This window comes from Stegostoma tigrinum, chromosome 2 (genome assembly GCF_030684315.1).
Source record: "Stegostoma tigrinum isolate sSteTig4 chromosome 2, sSteTig4.hap1, whole genome shotgun sequence".
NCBI classification, from domain to species: domain Eukaryota; kingdom Metazoa; phylum Chordata; class Chondrichthyes; order Orectolobiformes; family Stegostomatidae; genus Stegostoma; species Stegostoma tigrinum.
This window is the reverse complement of record NC_081355.1, coordinates 103,838,302-103,858,141: the sequence shown is the minus strand read 5'-3', so window position 1 is coordinate 103,858,141 and position 19,840 is coordinate 103,838,302. Positions and strand designations below refer to the sequence as shown.

The window sequence follows — 19,840 nt, the reverse complement described above, 5'->3', positions numbered from 1 at the left end:
TGAAGGGTCTGGGCCCGAAACATCAGCTTTTGTGTTCCTAAGATGCTGCTTGGCCTGCTGCGTTCATCCAGCTCCACACTTTGTTATCTTGGATTCTCCAACATCTGCAGTTCCCATTATCTATGAGCAGCAGGTGCTGTCTTCTCCATTGCAAAACATTGTTCCAAAGGACATAGGGATGAAGGAGGTAATAACCCATCAGAGTATACAGATAGTGACTGAACTTTCTCAACATGACTGGACAGCAATATCTTAGGAGCCTCAGGCTTTCGCAGAGGTCTTTGGTGATCAACCTATTGGAACAAGACTTACTTCCAAACTTCTTCCAGAAAACCTGTCGAGCTGTGTTTTCAAAAGTGGTTAATCACTTACTGAATTGATAGAAAAGTCTTTTTAAATGACACCTGTTATGGTGAAGTAGGAGTCATTCTATCAAATCTTTACCTGGGTACAATATTCCTAACTTTAATTTGTTGCTGTACCAGTGAAAATGAAAATTACTGTCAATTCGGATGCATGTGTACAACCTTCCAGTTTACAGGAATGACCCAGGTTTAATGTCTTTCCTTTGCCTTTCAGATTGAAACGGCTAAAATTATACCGGCATTCTGTCAATGGTGAGTAATTGTTCAGGTGGGAGTTTTCACTGGCCAGCTATCATATAGACAGTTGTAATTTCTGCTAGGTGCAGGCTTGAAAAAGTAGGCAATAAACCTGTTCTGTGTTACTTGCATTTTGCCCTTATAGGAATTTATACTCTGTTGGTATAAAATAGGAGTATAAAGAAGCACAAAAGTCTTATGATATAAAGATGAATGGAAAGGTGAAAAACGGAGATTTACAGTTTGTGAAATCAAACAATTACTCAGCTAATTAGAAAAGGTGCCTTGTCAAATACAGGGGTTGCTAATTAGTCAACTGCAAATGTATGAATTTGTACAGTCTGCAAAGAGTGATGGAGAGCCCAGTTCAATGTTAGCAGAGTCATCGAATCATACAGCACTGAAACAGACCCTTTGGTCCAATTCATTCATGCTGACCAGACATCCCAATCTGACCTAGTCCCATTTGCCAGCATTTGGCCCATATTCCTCTAAACATTCCTGTTCATTTATCCATCCAGAAATCTGTTAAATGTTGTAATTGTATTTGCCTCCACCACTTCCTCTGGCCACTCATACCACATTATGCACCATCCTCTGTGTGAAAAAGTTACCCCCAGGTTCTTTTTAAACCTGTCCCTTCTTATCTTAAACCTACGTCCTCCAGTTTTAGACTCCCCCACTTGGCTATTCACCTAACCATGCCCCTTATGATTTCTTAAACCTCGATAAGGACACTCCTCAACCTCCAAGACTCAACCTATTCAGCATTTCCTTATAGCTCAAACCTGGCAACATGCTTGCAAATCTTTTTTGCACCCTGTTAAGTTTAACAACATTCTTCCTACACAAGGGTGACCAGAATTGTACGCAGTATTCTAAACAGTGGCCTCACCAATGTCCTGTAAAATCAACAACATGACATTCCAACCCCTCTACTTAATGTCATGACCAATGAAGGCATGCCAAATACCTTCTTCGCCACCCTGTCCACCTGTGACTCCACCTTCAACTATGCACCTGCGCCCCTAGGTCTCTTTGTTCAGCAACACTCCCCAGGGCCCTACCATTTACTGTATGTTTGAAAATTCAAAATCTATGCAGAATAAGTAAAATATCACAAAAAAGACGCTTAAAACCTGATGAGTGACTATTAAAATTAATTCATTAGCTTCATCTAGGGAGGAGGCATTCTCCAGTTGGCACATTAAAGCAACTATTAATGGCTCCAATCTAACTAACAAGTTGGATTGCATGTGGAGTTAGAAAGCAATTCCCTCTTCCTTGCTACCTTAAGAAATCAGACATCATTTATTTTCCCAAATATTATTGGTTAATTCTGGCAGGCTATTTTCCCCAAAACTAGTATCAGAATGCCCTGTTAGTCATCTTGCATGCTACTATGTTGTATTAAATTAGCAGATCATGGCAATTCATTTCATTCATCCATACACGCCACACGCAAATCCAATGTCTTGTCTCATTGTCCTCTGATTCTTCATACTGAGCTGTCTTAATATAGAACATAGAACAGTACAGCACAGTACAGGCCCTTCGGCCCACAATGTTGTGCCGACCTATTATCCTACTAAGTTCAATCTATCCTACATACCATACATTTTACTATCCTCCATGTGCCTATCCAAGAGCCGCTTAAAAGTCTCTAATGTATCTGACTCCACCACCACTAGCAGCACTGTCCTTGGAAAAAGTCTCTGCCTATCCACTCTATCTGTCTCTCATCATCTTGTACACCTCTATCAAGTCACCTCTCATCCTTCTTCGCTCCAATGAAAAAAGCCCTGGCTCCCTCAACCTTTCCTCATAAGACCTGCCCTCCAGTCCACGCAGCATCCTGATAAACCTCTTCTGCACCCCTCTAAAGCTATCACATCTCTCCTATAATGAGGTGGCCAGAATGGAACACAATATTCCAAGAGTGGTCTAACCAGAGTTTTATAGAGCTGCAGCATAACCTCAATGCCTCCTAAACTCAATTCCCCTGCCAGTGAAAGCCAATACACCATATGCCTTCTTTACAACCCTATCAACATGGGTCACAGCTTTGAGGGATCTATGGATGTGGACCCCAAGATACCTCTGTTCCTGCACACTGCTGGGAATCCTGCCATTAACCCTGTATTCTTCATTCAATTTCAACCTTCCAAAATGAATCACTCCACAGTTTTCTGGGTTAAACTCCATCTGCCTCTTCTTTGCCCAGCTCTGCCATCTTGCTTTCAGTGTCGGGCGTGGTGAGAGTACAAGCCAGGAAGTGAACTAATATATTTGGGCATTGGCTAAACCCGAAACACTACACGTGTAGTGTCTTCCATCCACCATGAGTCAATATTTGAGGCCTGTCTTCTTGCAATTTTTGTCAGTCGTGGATTGCCATTGCCTTCCATTCTTAGGGACAGGTTGAGTAGGTGTTTAGTGAGCTTACTTCAGCTGAAACAGATGCACTCTTGCTGTTATGCTGAACCACAGGCTAGATATCTCGCCGACTGATCTAACATGCTCGCTTTTATCATGGCAATAACCTAATATAACAATTGCTCAATAATAAACATTTTCCATTTGTATGAATTGTGTAATATACCTGCTAGGGTCAGTAAATTTTTAAACAATAGCTTTGGGAAAACAGCATTTTATTCTTACAAATATGATCTTTCATTTTATATGAATGTTGTATTAAAACAGAGCAGTGGGATTCAAAATCTTTTTAATAAAAAAACCCCACATTTTTCACATTGTTGCATTTCTAAGCAAAAGTCTGGCATTTGGTTTTACAATCCAGTTGTTCCCATGAGTAAATAAAGAGCGAGTGAAATAATCTTTGGGTAAGAAATCATTAGCGGCTCTGTTGGTTACAAATTCAGTGATACTGAGAGGGGTGAACAAATGGAAGCTCCTGACTTCATATAACAAATAGTAGAATAGGACTAAATCAAGCATTCCTTCCAAAATGAATCCTTTGAGAACACCAGCAATATTTCTGCATGGTAGGAAAACAAAACCAATTTACATTGTCTCAGTTTTCCAAATTCAGAGTATTGGCCATCATAATGGTCTTATTTTGGTGATATCCGGAATTCTAATTTTTAAAGTTTTTTTGTGTATACATGTGATGAATATATACATTTGATTTTTGCAACATACAAATAACATTGGGTCTGCAAAGGGTGAACAAATTTAGTTTTCAAGGTTTCATCAATCTTAAAATCAATCCTAAACTTTGGCTGGATGCCTTCATTTATTTGTCCTCTCACAGAATAATTTGTGTTTCATAAACCTTGACGTGCTGACCAACTGCAAAAGTCTTCCTGTGTAATGTGGTTTATTTACATAGCAGCTTTCTTTTATACTTTTCAGGAACTGAAAATATTCTCCATTATGTTCAAAGTCAGTCAAGATAAGGTACTTGATTAAAACTGATCAATTTTCCACAGCACTCTGAATTAGTTGTATTTTATGAGATGTATTTTGCTACTCAAGAAAAGCATTTTATTCAAGGGCTTAGTGAAAGCACAATGTTTGGACCAGGTGATTATAATGCAGAATTTTGAATGGATGCTGCAGTCGCATCTTAAGAGAGAATAAATGAAACTTAAAATTTGCAATATAAAACAATTTATTATCTTTTCTTGGGTGATTCAGTCAAGTTGTCATTTGAATTTCAAAGCCAGTCATGTTACAAATCTATAAAAAGTTTGACACTTCCTCTTCCTTGAATGAATCAAATCAGCTTCCTGCAGGGTTATCTTACAAATCATGTCTGAGCGACTGAATTGTGAATCACAGGCAACCTTCACAAGGGAGTTGTTTGTGGTCCAGTTAACACTTTGCAATGAGTTGAAGAAAACAAGTTTGAAGGTAGTTTCAAGGAATGAACGCCTGACCTTCTCAATTCAAATTATCAGAGATGGGAGTTGGGCTGGAGTGTGGGACTCGCTGCGTAGCTTTTTCGGGAGCTGGCACAGACACAATAAGTTGAGTGGCTTTATTCTGCTCTGTAAAATTCTATGATTTTATGATTCAATTCTAATTTGATTCATTGGGCTGAAGTCAATTTCTGACATTTTTTAAAATTTGAGATCTCAAAGCTTATTTAAAATTAAAATCTGTTTTCAGTACTGATACAGAATCAGCAGCACATTGTACGCGGCAGGAGAGAATGGAACAAATGCACAAGAAGACCCAGACATGTGGGATGGGGGGAATGGTGGTCAATTCTAGTTACGAATGACATACAAAATCCTGACATGTGACACTTTTGTAATGAGTGCAAGAAAGGTGAAAATAACTAGTTATGGCAAAATAGTAGCAAGGTTTGGAGGAACTATATTTATTATATTTCCTTGATTATCTTCGAGGTTGAAATATCAAGTTTTTCTCAATATATTACATGTTAAAGGAATGCTGCACAGTCAGAGGTACTGTTTTCCAAATGAAATTTTAAACTGAGATCACGTTTAGCCTCTCTAGTGGGCATAGAAGTTCCATATTAAAACTTGATACCCCAGTTAACATGATGTGGCATTTGTAAAACGTTTTACTGGTCAATACATCTCACTGTTTTCTGTGATAACCTACTGTGTACAAATTATTTGCTGAGTTTCCCTACAATTCAACAGTGGCTAAACCTCAAAAGCACTTCACTGTCTGAAAACTGCTTTGCATGATCATCAAAAGTCCTCTCTCAATGCACACAATCATATAGGTGTGCAGCACAGAAAAAAGCCCCTTGGCCCATTGAGTCTGTGCTGGTCAAAACAATCATCTAACTATTCTAGACCAATTTCTGGCCCTTGGCCCATAGCTTTGTATGCCTTGAGTTTGCAAGTGCACATCTAAGTACTTCTCAAAAGTTATGAGGATTTCTGCCTCTGTCACACTCACAAGCAGTGAATTCCAGAATCCCAGACGTTTTGGGTAAAAAAAAAATCCTCACATCTCCTCTAAACCTTCTACCTCATACCTTAAATCTATGCTACCCGGTCATTACCCCTCTACCAAGGGGAAAGGTTTCTTCCTGTCTACCCTATCTATGCCGGTCATAATTTCATACATTTCAATCATATTCCCTATCAATCTCCTTTAGTCTAACAACCCATTTCTGTCCAGTCTCTCTTCATAACTGAAACTCTCCAGGCCAGGCAACACCCTGATAATTCTGATTTAATTTTCTCCACCCAGCCCTTCCTAAGGATATTTCAGCATTAAGACTGCAGGATGTTAAACATTCAATCCTTTAGAAAGGTCTGACTTCCTGCGTAAAAAAGAGTGGGGAAGCTCATCAACCTCTAATCAGGAGGGTGATCCAATGTGATCACTCAGAATTAGATAGGTCATTCAGTGATCCTTTTTTCAGATCTGCATCTCCTCCAGTGCAGTCACAAACCTCCTTTAATGTGGATTCCAGAGGTGCACATAAGACTTTAGCCGTGATCTAACCAATGTTTTATACTGTTCCAGCACAACCTCCCTGTTCTCAAACTCTATGCCTCGCTATAAGGGCAAATATCATCCAGACCTTCTTAATCTTTATTTACCTATCCTGTTACATTAACGGGCTTGGGGACATGCACATCAAGGTCGGTCTAATCCTCTGTGCTTCCCTGGGTTCAACACAAATGTAATCCTTCTTCTTTTATTTTTAAATGTGCTATTGTGTTATACCAAGATAATTATTAGTTATTAAGGCTTAAAACATACCTAATTAGGCTGCTAATGCTGTCATTGTAGGGAGGAATTCATACATTGCACTAACTTCTAAGGTGGACTGAAAATTGTTAAACCGGAAAAGACGAGTAAGAGCTTGTGAATGGAGCTGTGCGGGCCCAGAAGAAAAAAAATCACTTGTGGGATACTAGAGAGTGGGATCAAAAGTGTCCTACAATGTAAGTAAAGGAAAAATATCATATATGACTTGAAATATTAACTGCTTCTCTCCACACAAATACTATCAGACCTGCTGAGTTCTAGAGCACTTCTTGATATTTCAGATGTCTAGCACCTGCAGTGGTTTATTTCACTGTACCTATAACATTACCTTCTTAAATTGGGAAGAAGAGCTGGTAAATGACAAGTTACATTTAATGTAGATAATAACAAGATAATAAAATTAGAGAGGGAAATAAACAATGGGAGCAAAAACTAAATAGCTTGGAAACAACACAGTAGAGTAACGTGGATTTTGGGGAATAATTCATTGGAACATTTCAATCTGTGCAGCTGTCAAATAAAATTGGATTTTGGTATGGATGTATAGATGAATAAAGTTGAGATTGCCATGAAGTGATGAGCATGTACAAGGCACTGGTGTTGTCATGCTAGGGACTTATTTACAATTCAGTTTGCCATAGTATGACGAAACTTTGCAGAATTTTGAAGCAAGCAAGGAAGTGAAACTAAATTGAAACCTAGCAATATGACATTGTAGGGCAGATTTTCTGTACATTCTCTTTAACATAAAGGAAAAAAAAATCCTACCAATGCTTTCATGAAGGTTGGACAGAGAGAACTATATACACAATTGATTCCACATTCTTTCCTCTTACATCAGGTTAAAATAAATTTTAATGACGGGCAAGAACATAAAAATTATCCCTTTCACTACAAGAAATGGTTTAAGAGCTTATAATTGGTTAGAGCAGAAAACTTACGGTAGTGTGGGGGGCAGAAGAGAGGATCGTTACATAGACCATTTACATTTAACTACTTTACGCAGATGTTAATGAATTTGTAAAACCAAATGCCTAGAATGCCAGGGAGGGCAAGATCTAAAAAAGTCTATGGAAGATTTGAAACAATATTTGATTCAGGCTTTTAGGAACACTGTGTTCTGCGTCTATTTTGGGATCTATGTTATGTTCTTGCACTCATTTCTGGATAGTTTACAACAGTGGATTGTGCAAAAGTTCTTTTAAAATTTAGCGACAGAATAAGCACAAATTATGATTCAATAAAGTCAAAATATAAATCAGGAATCTGAGAAAAGTCTGTGGCTAAACATATGCTGTTTTTTTCAAACTAGACCATGAACTCTTATGGGCTTCAAATGGACTTTAAGAAAAAATGTAAACCAACCAGTTTAATTGGTTCAGGGTCAACAACACCGGCAATGTTGTTTACAATTTATTGACTCTGTACTTTTGTTGGTGATTATGGGCTAGAAAAGAAAAGGAGGTAAAAAAGAAATTCACTCTTCCATCCCACTGAATCATTAAACAAGATCATGGTGGCTGGCAATCCTGTGTATTACCAACATTACTGGCATAGAAATCCTCCCTTGTGGAAATTAATGAGCCTAACTTTTCTAGTTACACTTCACAAAATAGAAACTATATACAACAACTTGCTAAAAGCTGCTGCCTATTTGGTCACCAGAAGGTGGGTACAAGGACTTCAATTTTTTTTTGACATTAACAACTATCGCTGAAGGAACAGATTTCACAGCAAAACTTTTCCAGCTTTCCCTTGATTAATGGTCTTCATAAAGTGCACTGAAGCTTCAGTGACCATAATCAATAATACATGTTTCCATTTATGGCTCAACAAGCTTTACAATGTTTGGGTAGCATAATGACATACACCTCATTGTATTTATATATATTTTACATATTCATCTGTATAACTATTTTTCAAACAAAGAAATGAATTTTAAGTATCTGGAGAAATGTAACATTTACAAAAAGAATGTAAAACGGCAGCATAAATTACTAGAAAAAAGTTACATTTCAACTAATTCTTTGTGACATCATATATACATATTAATTTGGCAGACAAACATTTAATGGCAAGTCCACTACTTCTTTGAAGCAGTATACTTCCACTGCTAGTAGTATACTTTCACTTGGAGAAGTGTTACATTCATAGTTCCATTTGTCACATTTTTCTGAGCCTTCAGAATTGTGCCTTAGTATTTACAAAGTACTAAAACCAACCAACCAAGAAGGCTTTGAAGTGCAATCCAAATGTTCTATATTGGATGTATTCATTTGGCAGCTTTGAGAGATTTTTGAGTGGTTGTATCCTGGTGAAATTGAGTAACTTGATCTCCAGCTCCAGTTTCAACACTTTCTTTTTCAGGTATTGCCTCTAGGCTCCGTCTTGTCTTGGCTGGTTCTGTATTTCCAGTGCCTGGTTTGTTCAAACCACAAGATATGGCAGCATAATGGATTTGCTTCAGGTTGTCCAATGCTTCAATTTTAGCATGTTTCAATAGATCAGCTTGTCCCTATTGTGAATTAATAATTAATTAACTTTAAAGTTAATAACTTGTTGTACCTATTCAAACATATACAAACCAGAAATAGAGAAGACACAAAATATTTAGCACTGTGACTCATTCCTTGCGCTACCAGTCAACAACAATACAATCAAGGTGGACACACTGGAGGTAGGACCACAATATTGAAGACTCTTTTCTCCAAACAGTGTCCCCTGTGATAGCAGCTTCCCACTGGGAATAGTACATCATGGAACCATTTTAAAATGGTGATGTTGTGAAAACCTCCAAATTGCATTGACTTTTCATTGAAATCAGCTCCATCTAATTATCTGGAAGAACTGGTATCATTGCAGCTTCTAACTTACATCACTGATTTGGATTTGAAAACATGGCAAACCAAACAATCATGCACACCACTCCATACTGGCAAGGTCAGTGGAGTAAATGGAGCCAGTTCAATGGTTAAGAAGTAAGTTTAAAAAATACTTGAACATACAAAAAAAAGCAGATGGAATTTAAGGCAGACAAACAGAAAGTGCTGCACATGAGAAAGAAAACGAAAAGCATAGAGACTCCATGAACAGCACTGAAATAGGTTTGGACAAAGTTGAAAGAGACATAGGTAAGTGGATTCAACTTGTAACATTTCCAAACAGCACAGACTAACAAAGCTAATAGAATTTCAATCTAAGTACCCAAATTAGTTTAATATCAATCAGAAATTATTAAACAAATATCATGAATTGCATTTAATTCTGGTCAGGAAGCAAGAAAACAATTCAAGTATTTGATTCTGTGCAAAGAAGGACTTATCTCTTGGGCTACAGGTTTAAATACATGAGGAGGAGGAAACAGAGTTAACGTTTCGGGTCCGGTGGCCCTTCCTCAGAACTGATGGTGGCTGGGAAAATGTCAGCTTATATGCAGAAAATAGGGAGGTGGATGGGGTGGGGAGTAAACGATAGGATAGAGCCCAAAGAGAGAGAAAGACAGTAGGACTGACAAAGGAGTTGCTAACGATCAGGCTGGGAGGGTGAGTAGCTGTTAATGGGGACTGTTAATGACTAATGTGTAGTGGCAGGCTATGTGGTAACAAACTTCCTGTTGTTAGTCACTAACAGTCCCCATTAACAATTATTCACCCTCCCAGCCTGATCGTTAGCAACTCCTCTGTCTGTCCAACTGTCTTTCTCTTTCTTTGGGCTCTATCCTATTGTTTACTCCCTAACCCACCCACCTCCATATTTTCTGCATATAAACTGATGTTTTCCCAGCCACCATCAGTTCTCAGGAAGGGTCACTGGACCCGAAACATTAACTCTGTTTTCTCCTCCACAGATGCTGCCAGACCTGCTGAGCTTTTCCAGCAACTTTGTTTTTGTTCCTGATTTACAGCATCTGCAGTTCTTTTGGTTTTTAAATTGTGGTGACCTTGAGAAAGATGGGCTTTTTAGTTTAGACAGCTGGTGTTCCTGAGGAAATCATATGCAGACACCAGATTTATATGACATAGAGAAAGTTGAATGGACAATAATATAAAAATCAGAAGTAGTTCATTTGTACAAATGATAAAGTTAATCTTTTAATGGATGTCAGAGTGATCACTGCTCAGAATATGAAAACATAAGCTTTTGCATCATTTAAGTAGTAATTTTGGGGTGGGGCGGGTTTGAATATTGTGCAGTGTCTAAGGTTTTTTGGACCCGTGAATCAAAATGGGTCACAGCTATAATTATCATGTTAGTATTATAAGTTGACCAAATCAGCTAATTGACTAGGGGAAAATATGTTAAAATTCATAGAAATAGTGAGAACTGCTGATGCTGGAGAATCTGAGATAACAAGCAGCTCCAGAGGAGACAGGAGCACCCAGGCCTGCCGGGTCTTCACCATCCCCCCTTGCTGAGGGCGAGCAGTCAGTCCTCAGTAAAGGGGTCCTACCTCCTTGACCTGTCCGTCCTCCTCAACTCCCCACCTACACTGACGATTACTGGCTCCATCCCCGCCTCTTTTTGACCTGTCTGTCTTCTCTCCACCTATCTTCTCCTCTATCCATCTTCTATCTACCTCTCCCTTTCTCCCTGTTTATTTCAGAATCCCCTTCCCCTTCTCCATTTCTGAAGAAGTGTCTAGACCCGAAACGTCAGCTTTCCTGCTCCTCTGATGCTGCTTGGCCTGCTGTGTTCATCCAGCTCTACACCTTGTTATCTTATAATTCATAGAATAGTTACAGAAGGCAGTCACGTTGTATCCAGGAACAAAAACAAAGCTGCTGGAAAAGCTCAGCAGGTATGGCAGCATCTGTGAAAGAGAAAACTGAGTTAACGTTTTAGGTTCAGTGACATTTCCTCAGAACACGTTGTATCCATGTTGGCGCTCTGAGGGTGCAACTTAACTAGGGCACTCCACTGTCTTTACTCCTACAAAAGCTTGAGGTTCCAGCCTCCACTATCAGTGTGGGCAGGCTGGAAACAAGGCAACAACATGGATTTTACAAATGGTGTAAAGTTTGCATCCTGTGAATACAAAATTTGTATTTTCTATCCATCGTAGATTTGTGCAGGGTGTCTACAGTGGCTGGATACAATTTTATTGTTCTCAGTCCTGAGAAAAAAAACAAGAAATGAAGTGAAAGATTTTACTCTGAAATATCATTTAGGCCAAGTAGAGTCATAGAGTTATAGAACTTGGAAACAGACACTTTGGTCCAACTTGTCCACGCTACCAGGCATTCCAATGTGACCTGGTCTCATTTGCCAGCATTTTCCGCATACCGCTTTGAATCCTTCCTATTCATATATCCATCTGGATGCCTTTTAAATATTGTAAGTGTACCTGCTTCCACCACTTCTTCTGGCAGCCCATTCCTATATATGCACCACTCTACGTGAAAGAGTCACCCCTCAAGTCCTTTTTAAATCTTTCCCCTCTCACTTTAAACCTAAATTGTCAAAGATTATCCATCTCAATTTGGTGTGAAAGACACTGAAATATACAAGCAGATACAAATTATATTGGGAACAGCAAACCTGAAAGATCTATACTGAAACCTACAACTACATGTTCCATTTTATGTGATATTATGACAAGCTGTGTGGTCTGCTGTTATAAAAATCATACCTATGAAGGCAGAGGAACAATAGAAAATAACATGTATGGATTTCTACTCACGTGAATATGTTTAGTACACTGCACTGGAAAAATGGATCAGTGCAGTCAGTAATTCTGTGCATCCAATTTTTAACTTCATGATTTAAAAGCACAAACACACACAAAAAAAGGATGAGGTACCAACAAAACAACACAAATTGAACATCTATGGGAAAGTTGCAGAGTTAAGCAGGTAGTCAGTAAATAGTAATAACAACAGAAATTGCAGGAAAAACTCAGCAGGTCTGCGGAGAGAAATCAGAGTTAATGTTTTGGGTCCAGAAACATTCTTCACAACTGATGGTAGCTTGGAGAAGGTTGGTATTTATGCACAAGATGGGGTTGGGGGGGGGGAGGGAGAGGGTAAACATTTAGTGCTTAGAGAGAGAGAAAAGCAGTTGGACACACAAAGAAGTGGGTAAAGGTCAGCCTAGAGGAATGAATAATCTCAGAATAGGGGATCACATATTTAAGATAAAGATGAGGAGGAATGTCTTCTCTCAGAAGGTAGTCAATGTGTGGAGTGCTTTATCACAGAGGGTTATCAAGGCGGGATCATCCAGGATATAAATCTGCAACAGACAGATTTTTCTTCAGTAAGGGAATCGGGAGTTATGGGGAAAAGGCAGGAAGGTAGAGTCGAAGATAATCAGATTAACCATGATCTCATTGAATGGCAGAGCAGACTCGATGGGATGAATGGTCTACTTCTGCTGCTATGCCTTATTGAAAGATGTGATATCACTGGAGAGGGTGCAGAGGAGATTTATCAGGATGTTGCCTGGGGTCAAGAGTTTCAGTTACGAAGAGAGATTGGACAGACTGGGATTGTCTTCCTTGAAGCACAGGAAATTGAGAGGAATCATGATTGAAATGTATGAATTATGGGGGACACTGATAGGAAGAATCCTTTGCCTTTGCTGGAGGGATCCACGACCATGGGGCCTAGATTTAAGGTCGGGGCAGAAGGTTTAGAGGACATGTGAGGAAAAGCTTTTTCACTAGAGGGTGGTGGGAATCTGGAACTCACTGCATGTAGGGTGCTAGAGGCAGAAACCCTCATTACATTTAAGAAGTATTCAGATATATACACTTGCGATGCTAATGTACACAAGGACACGGGCTAACGGCGGGAAAACGGGAATAGAACAGTTAGCTGGTTGCTTTTGACCAGCACAGACAGGATGGGCTGAACAGCCTTTTTCTGTGCTGTGGAACTCAGTGACTCTGACTTTAGAAATCAGTAGCTGGATTAGTTCCGAACACTTCTGTGTCTTTCAGGGTCAATGAATGACATAATTTGTATTACATTTGTACATGCTGGTGTTCATTCTAAATAAAGAACAATGTTCTGATCTCAAGCTGACAAATTGCTTGGCATCTTGGCAACTGTTAACCACCATACATTGCAAGTTAACATCAGATTTCTCAATGAACCAGAACATCATACTTTTGAGTAATGAGATTTCTCAAAATTTACTTCTGGTTGGCTGGAATGGCAGAAATATGTTTTGGCTGCTGAACATGTTGAACAGGAATATGCACCTTCCTTTTCAATTATAGGGATGTCAGGCTAAGCAGGCATAGAAAAGTGAAGACTGACAGGAAAATAGACAAAATATACTAGACATATGACCATGAAAACAAAAATTCTATTTTCTAACAAATGTATTGCATGAGTCAGATTAATTAAAAAAAAATTGGAAAATGTCCCAGAAGATAACTTGTAGAAAATAAGCACCCAGTAAAATGTAAAATGGGTGTTTATAATGGGTTGGGCAGCAGCCTGCATGGGGACTCTGGCACTGTGGTGACAATTCAGAAATAAAGATTAAAACACAAATCATTCCTTTTGCTCTCGCCCTTCATTCTTCACATTGCTCTAAGCCAACCCATGCCACCTAATGCCCTGTACCCTCCCATGGTCCCTCTCACCCTTGTTCTAAGCTATTATCATCTCATTATCCTATTTACCCCCAGTCATCCCCATCTTCCTTTTTAGATCTTATCCTAAATTAGTGCCAACACATAGCTCCCACCCATTAGCCTTTCTCATAGAACATAGAACTGTACACCACAGGAACAGGCCCTTAAGGAGCCTTCATGATGTAAAATTAAACTAACCCCTTCTGCCTGTTTTTGGTCCATACTCCTCCATTCCTTGCATGTTCATGTACTTATCTAAAAGTCTCTTAAACACCCCTGTTGTATCTGCTTCCACCACCATCCCTGGCAGCATGTTCCATACTCTGTGTAAAAAAACCTGCCCCTCACATCTCCTTTGAACTTTTCCCCTCTCGCTTTAAATGCATGCCCTATAATATTAGACTTTTCAACTCTGGGAAAAAGATTCTGACCGTCAACCCTATCTGTGCAGTCCCAATCATCATCCTCCTCGTCAGCAATGTGATTGAAGGGATTATCAACTGTGTGATTAAGTGATTAAGTGACATTCCTCCCACCTCAAGCCCCACCGCCATCTTCTACCCACTAACTTCATCCCGCCTCCTTGACCTGTCCGTCCTCCCTGGACCGACATATCCCTTCCCTAACTCCCCAACTACATTCATCTTTACTGGCTGAGCCCCACCTCTTTGACCTGTCTGTCTCCTCTCCACCTATCTCTCCTTTATCCATCTTCTATCCATCTCCCCCTCTCTCCCTATTTATTTCAGAATCTCCTCCCCCTCCCCCATTTCTGAAGAAGGGTCTAGGCCCAAAACATCAGCTTTCCTGCTCCTCTGATGCAGCTTGGCCTGCTGTGTTCATCCTGCTCTACATATTGTTATCTCAGATTCTCCAGCATCTGCAGTTCCTACTATCTCTGATTAAGTGACATTTGCTTTGTGACAATCATCTCACTGATGAACCCTTCCTGTTCTGAGGAAGAGTCACTGGACCCGAAACATTAACTCTGATGCTTTTTCCTTCACAGTTGCTGCTGAGCATTTCCAGCAACTTCTGTTTTTCTTCCTGTTTTATCACCTCACTGACACTCAGTTTGGGGTCCGACAGTTTGGGATCCATCTGCTGTCGTTTCAGCTTTGGTTCAAACATAGAAGAGGAAGCTGAACTCCAGAGGTGAGGTGAGAAACAGAGATTGTCCTGGACATCAAAGCAGCATTTGGCTGAATGTGGCATCAAGAAGCCTGAGTAAAACTTGGAGTCAGAGAATCAGGGTAAAACCTTTCACTGATTGGAGTCGTACCTAACACAAAGGAAGACAGCTGTATTTGTTAAAAGTCAATAATCTCAGCCACAGGTTATCACTCCAGGTGTTCTTCAGTTTAGTGGTATTACGATCTTCAGCTGCTTTCATCATGAGATCAGAAGTGGGGATATTCAGTGATGACCGCATAGTGTTCAGCATAATTTGCGACTGCTCAGATACTGAGGCTGCCTGTGCCCATGCGTAGCAAGAGCTGGGCAACATCCAGGCATGGGCTGCTAAATGGTGTGTAACATTTGTGCCACACAAGTGCCAAGTAATGACCATTTCCAATAAAAAATAACCTAACAATTGCTGCTTGACATTCACTGTTGTTACCATTGCTGAATCCTCAACTACCAACAAGCTCAGCATTTCCATTGTCTAGAAACTGAATTAAGCCAGACATAAATCTGTGGCTACAAGAGCAGGTCAGAGGCCAGGAATTCTGCAGGCTGAAATTCACCTCCTGTACTCTAAAGCCCGTCCACCATCTAGAAGGTGCAAGTGAGGAGTGTGATTGAATACTCTACTTGCTAGGATGGTGCAGTTCCTGCATGAAAAGCTCAACTCCACCTAGGATAAAGCAATGTGTTTAATTGGCACTAGGGTGGCAGCAGTGTCTACCTTCCTCAAGGTATTATGCATTAACTCACAAGGCTCTGTGAAAAACACATTCTAAATCTGCAACCTCTACCACCTAGAACGGTGAGGTCCTTGGATGCACGACAACACCATCAACTGAAAGCTCTCTGCCAAGTCACAAATCTGATCTAGCAAGTGATTCCCAAATCCCATGAACAAATAATAAAAATGGTTTTGTGCTCATTTTATGCACAATCATGCCTCCTTTTCATAATCCCAAATGTTGCGTTAACTTTCCCAGCGGGTGCCTGAGCCCCTTTGAAGGATACCTTACCTCCCCAAAAAGATGCCCTACCTCATCCAATGATGACGCTGGAACTGACCCAAAGGAGAACTTTACCCTTCCAAAAGCAGCCCTCCCAATCCAAATGAATTGTACTGAGAACAAACCTGCACTTGCTTGGTCTAAAATCCACATGATGGATTTGACCTCCTCCACTATAATGTGACAACAACTCCTCCAAAATAATCCTCATCACTGGTGCCCCACAAGGCCGCGTACTCAGCCCCTGGCTCTACTCCTAATACACCCACGACTGTGTGGCCAATTTCAGTTCTAACTCCTTTTACAAATTTGCTGATGATACCATCATAGTGGGTTGGATCTCAAACAATGAGTGCAGAAAGAAGATAGATAGCTTAGTGTCACGGTGTAAAGACAACAATCTCTCCCTCAACGTCTGCAAAATGAAGGTACTGGTTATCGACTTCACGAAGCTGTGTGGAGGACACATCCCCTGTCTGTATCAATGGTGCTGACATGGAAGTGGGCGAGTGCTTCCTGGGAATAAATATCACCAATGATCTGTCCTGGTAGATCCATGTTGACACTACGTTTAACAAAGCACAACAATTTCTCTGCTTCCTCAGAGGGCTAAGGAACAATGACGCTTACCAATTTTTATAGATACCTCACAGAAATCATCCTATTCGAATACATCACAGCATGATGTGGCAACTGCTCTTCCCAAGACTGCAAGATATTACAGAAAGTTGTGAATGCAGCCCAGTCCATCGCACAAAACTGCCTTCCTTCCACTGACTCCTTCAACACTTTCCACTGCCTTGGAAAAGTAACCAACATAATCAAAGACCTCCCACCTGCCCCCAAGCCACATCCTACTCTGGTAATACTGTCTTCCACCCAATCCCATTGGGCAGAAGATACAAAAGTTTGAAAACAAGGTACCAACAGATTTAAGAACAGCTTCATCCTCGCTGTTATCAGACTTATGAACGGGCCTCTCATATATTTGAGTCCTTCTTTCTCTGTATCTTCTCAGTATCTCTAACACTATACTCTGAATTCTGTTCTACCACCTTGATATACTTATGGAAGGTACGAGTTGTTTGGTTAGCACACAATACAATACTTTTCAATCTATCTCAGTATATATGATAATAATAAACCAAAACAAATCCACACTCCAGGCATCCCACAATCCGATTTCATTGAAGGCAATCGATCATTTAAATAGCCAGCTGTCTCATGTCTGTAAGTGTGCGCGCATGCGCAAGTACGGACCACGCACCATATCACCCCCCCCAACTTGATAAAAATGAGAAATTCCAGGTTTGGGACAGGATTTAGAATTCCTGAGTTCTTTTGGCATTTTTGCTACAACAGAGATGCTCTCTGTTGTGGCAAAAACCTGGGCCTTAGTCTGTGCTGAGTTGGATGATTTCAGTTGAGGCAGCAGAGGCAGTGGTGTGAATTCTCTGAGATAGGGAGAAAAGAAAAAATCAGATTTTTCATTCTTGCCTAGTGACTCTATTTAGAATACTGTACCATTTTGGTATACAGTGTGAATACTTTGGGCTACATTATCATGTACTCCAAAGTCAGATAGCTTACTAACATTATTTGAGTTCATTCATTAAAAATATGGCTCTTGCTAAGGTACTGCAGTATCCCTGGAATCACATACTAGCACCTTTCAGAAGAAAGCAAAAATCTGAATGTTAAAAAAATGCTCGTCTCTAAATATAGTTAATGAAAGTAAAAATAAAGATTAATTTTAAAATAATCTAACTAATGATTGATACAAAAGAAATTAAAATCTTTGGCCTTATGACGGCAATTATCATTAACAATGGATGCAGTTTTCACTTGAGGAAAAGACATGATTCAAACCTGTGGATCATTGTGCATTCATCACAAGAGATATGCTGGAATATCCCTCAGGCAACCTACATTAAGCCAGGCTACAAAAGAAAACAATGCATTTCCTAGGTCACAAATTACTTTCATTTTTCTCTCAAGGACAATATAATTGTATGGAAATCTCCAAATGCTATCAGATATGAAATAAGACAACAAGGTGTAGAGCTGGATGAATACGGCAGGGCAGGCAGCATCAGAGGAGCAGGAAAGGTGATGTTTCAGGCCTGGACCCTCCTTCAGAAATGGGGAAGGCAAGGGAGCGCTGAAATAAATAAAGAGAGATGGGGAGGCAATGATAGAAGGTGGAAAGAAGAGCAGATAGGTGGAGAGAAGACAGATAGGTCAAGGGGGCGGGAATGAGGCTAGGAGGTGGGAGTGGGGGTTGGTCAGTGAGGTGGGAGGATGGAGAGGTGGGAGAAAAGACAGACAGGTCAAGGAGGCGGGGATGAGACGGACTTGTTTTGGGAATGAGGTTGGGGGTGGGGAGATTTTGAAGCTTGTGAAGTCCACATTGAGATCATTGGGCTGCAGGGTTCCCAAATGGAAGATGAGGTGCTGTTCCTTCAGCCTTCGGGTGGCATCATTGTGGCACTGGAAGAGGCCCAGGATGGACATGTTGTCCATGGAGTGGGAGGGGCAGCTGAAGTGGTTCGCGACTGTGAGGTGAGAGATAATGGGAACTGCAGATGCTGGAGAATCCAAGATAACAAAGTGTGAGGCTGGATGAACACAGCAGGCCAAGCAGCATCTCGGGAGCACAAAAGCTGACGTTTCGGGCCTAGACCCTTCATCAGATGAAGGATCTAGGCCCAAAATGTCAGCTTTTGTGCTCCTGAGATGCTGCTTGGCCTGCTGTGTTCATCCAGCTTCACACTTTGTTATCTTAACCGCGACTGTGAGATGTTGTCGTTTGTCACGAACCAAGCGTAGGTGTTGCACAGTGTTCTCCGAGCATCTGCTTGGTTTCCCCGATGTAGAGAAGGCCACATTGGCATCAGCAGATACAATATACCACACTAGCAGATGTGCAGGTGAACATCTGTTTCATGTGAAACATTTTCTTGGGGCCTGGGATGAAGGTGAGGGGGGAGGTGTAGGGGCAGGTGTAGCACTTCCTGCAGGTGCAGGGAAAAGTGCCGGGGTGGTGGGGCTAGTGGGGAGTGTGGAGCAGTTAAGGGAGTCATGGAGAGAGTGGTCCCTCCGAAAGGCAGATAAGGGTGGGGAGGGAAATACATCCTTGGTTTTGGGGTCAGTTTGCAGGTGGCAGAAGTGGCAGAGAATGATGCATTGAATCCAGAGGTTCATGGGTTGATAAGTGAGGACAAGGGCTATTCTGTCTTTGTTGTTACTGCAGGGAGGGGATGTGAGGGCTGAGGTGCAGGAAATGCAAGAGATGCGGTCGAGGGTGTTTTCAACCACTGTGGAGGAGAAATTGCGGTCCTTGACAAACAAGCATGCCTGGGATGTCAGGAGTGGAATGCCTCATCTTGGGAGCAGATGCGGCAGGGGTGAAGGAATTGGGAATAGGGGATGGCATTCTTGCAGGAAGGTGGGTGAGAGGAGGTATATTCTAGGCAGCTGTGGGAGTCGGTGGACTTGAAATAGATTTCAGTTTCTAGGCGGTCACCGGAGATGGAGACAGAGAGGTCCAGGAAGGGGAGAGAGGTATCAGAGATGGTCCAGGTGAACTTAAGGTTGGGGTGGAAGGCGTTAGTGAAGTGGATGAACTGTTCAAGCTCCTCGTGGGAACATGAGACGGCGCTGATACAGTCATCAATGTAACGGAAGAAGAGGTGGGGGATGGGGCCAGTGTAGCCACGGAAGAGGGACTGTTC

The 19,840-nt window shown here is 40.9% G+C and overlaps 1 protein-coding gene across 3 annotated transcripts in view; it reads right to left on the bottom strand.

The window, feature by feature from the left end:
- LOC125467209 (inactive phospholipase C-like protein 2) overlaps positions 1-19,840 on the bottom strand; it is a 289,707-nt gene that overhangs the window by 41,131 nt on the left and 228,736 nt on the right. Inside the window, exon 6 of one of the 3 annotated variants that reach the window (XM_048562742.2) lies at positions 3,346-8,844. The exons of 1 other annotated variant lie outside the window; for it this stretch is intronic. In XM_048562742.2, coding sequence (XP_048418699.1) covers positions 8,602-8,844 — 243 coding nt within the window. In that variant the 3' untranslated portion in view covers positions 3,346-8,601. Of the gene's footprint in view, positions 1-3,345; positions 8,845-11,338; positions 11,443-19,840 lie in introns of those variants that run through there. One more of the 3 variants, XM_059638247.1, reaches the window with a different exon arrangement.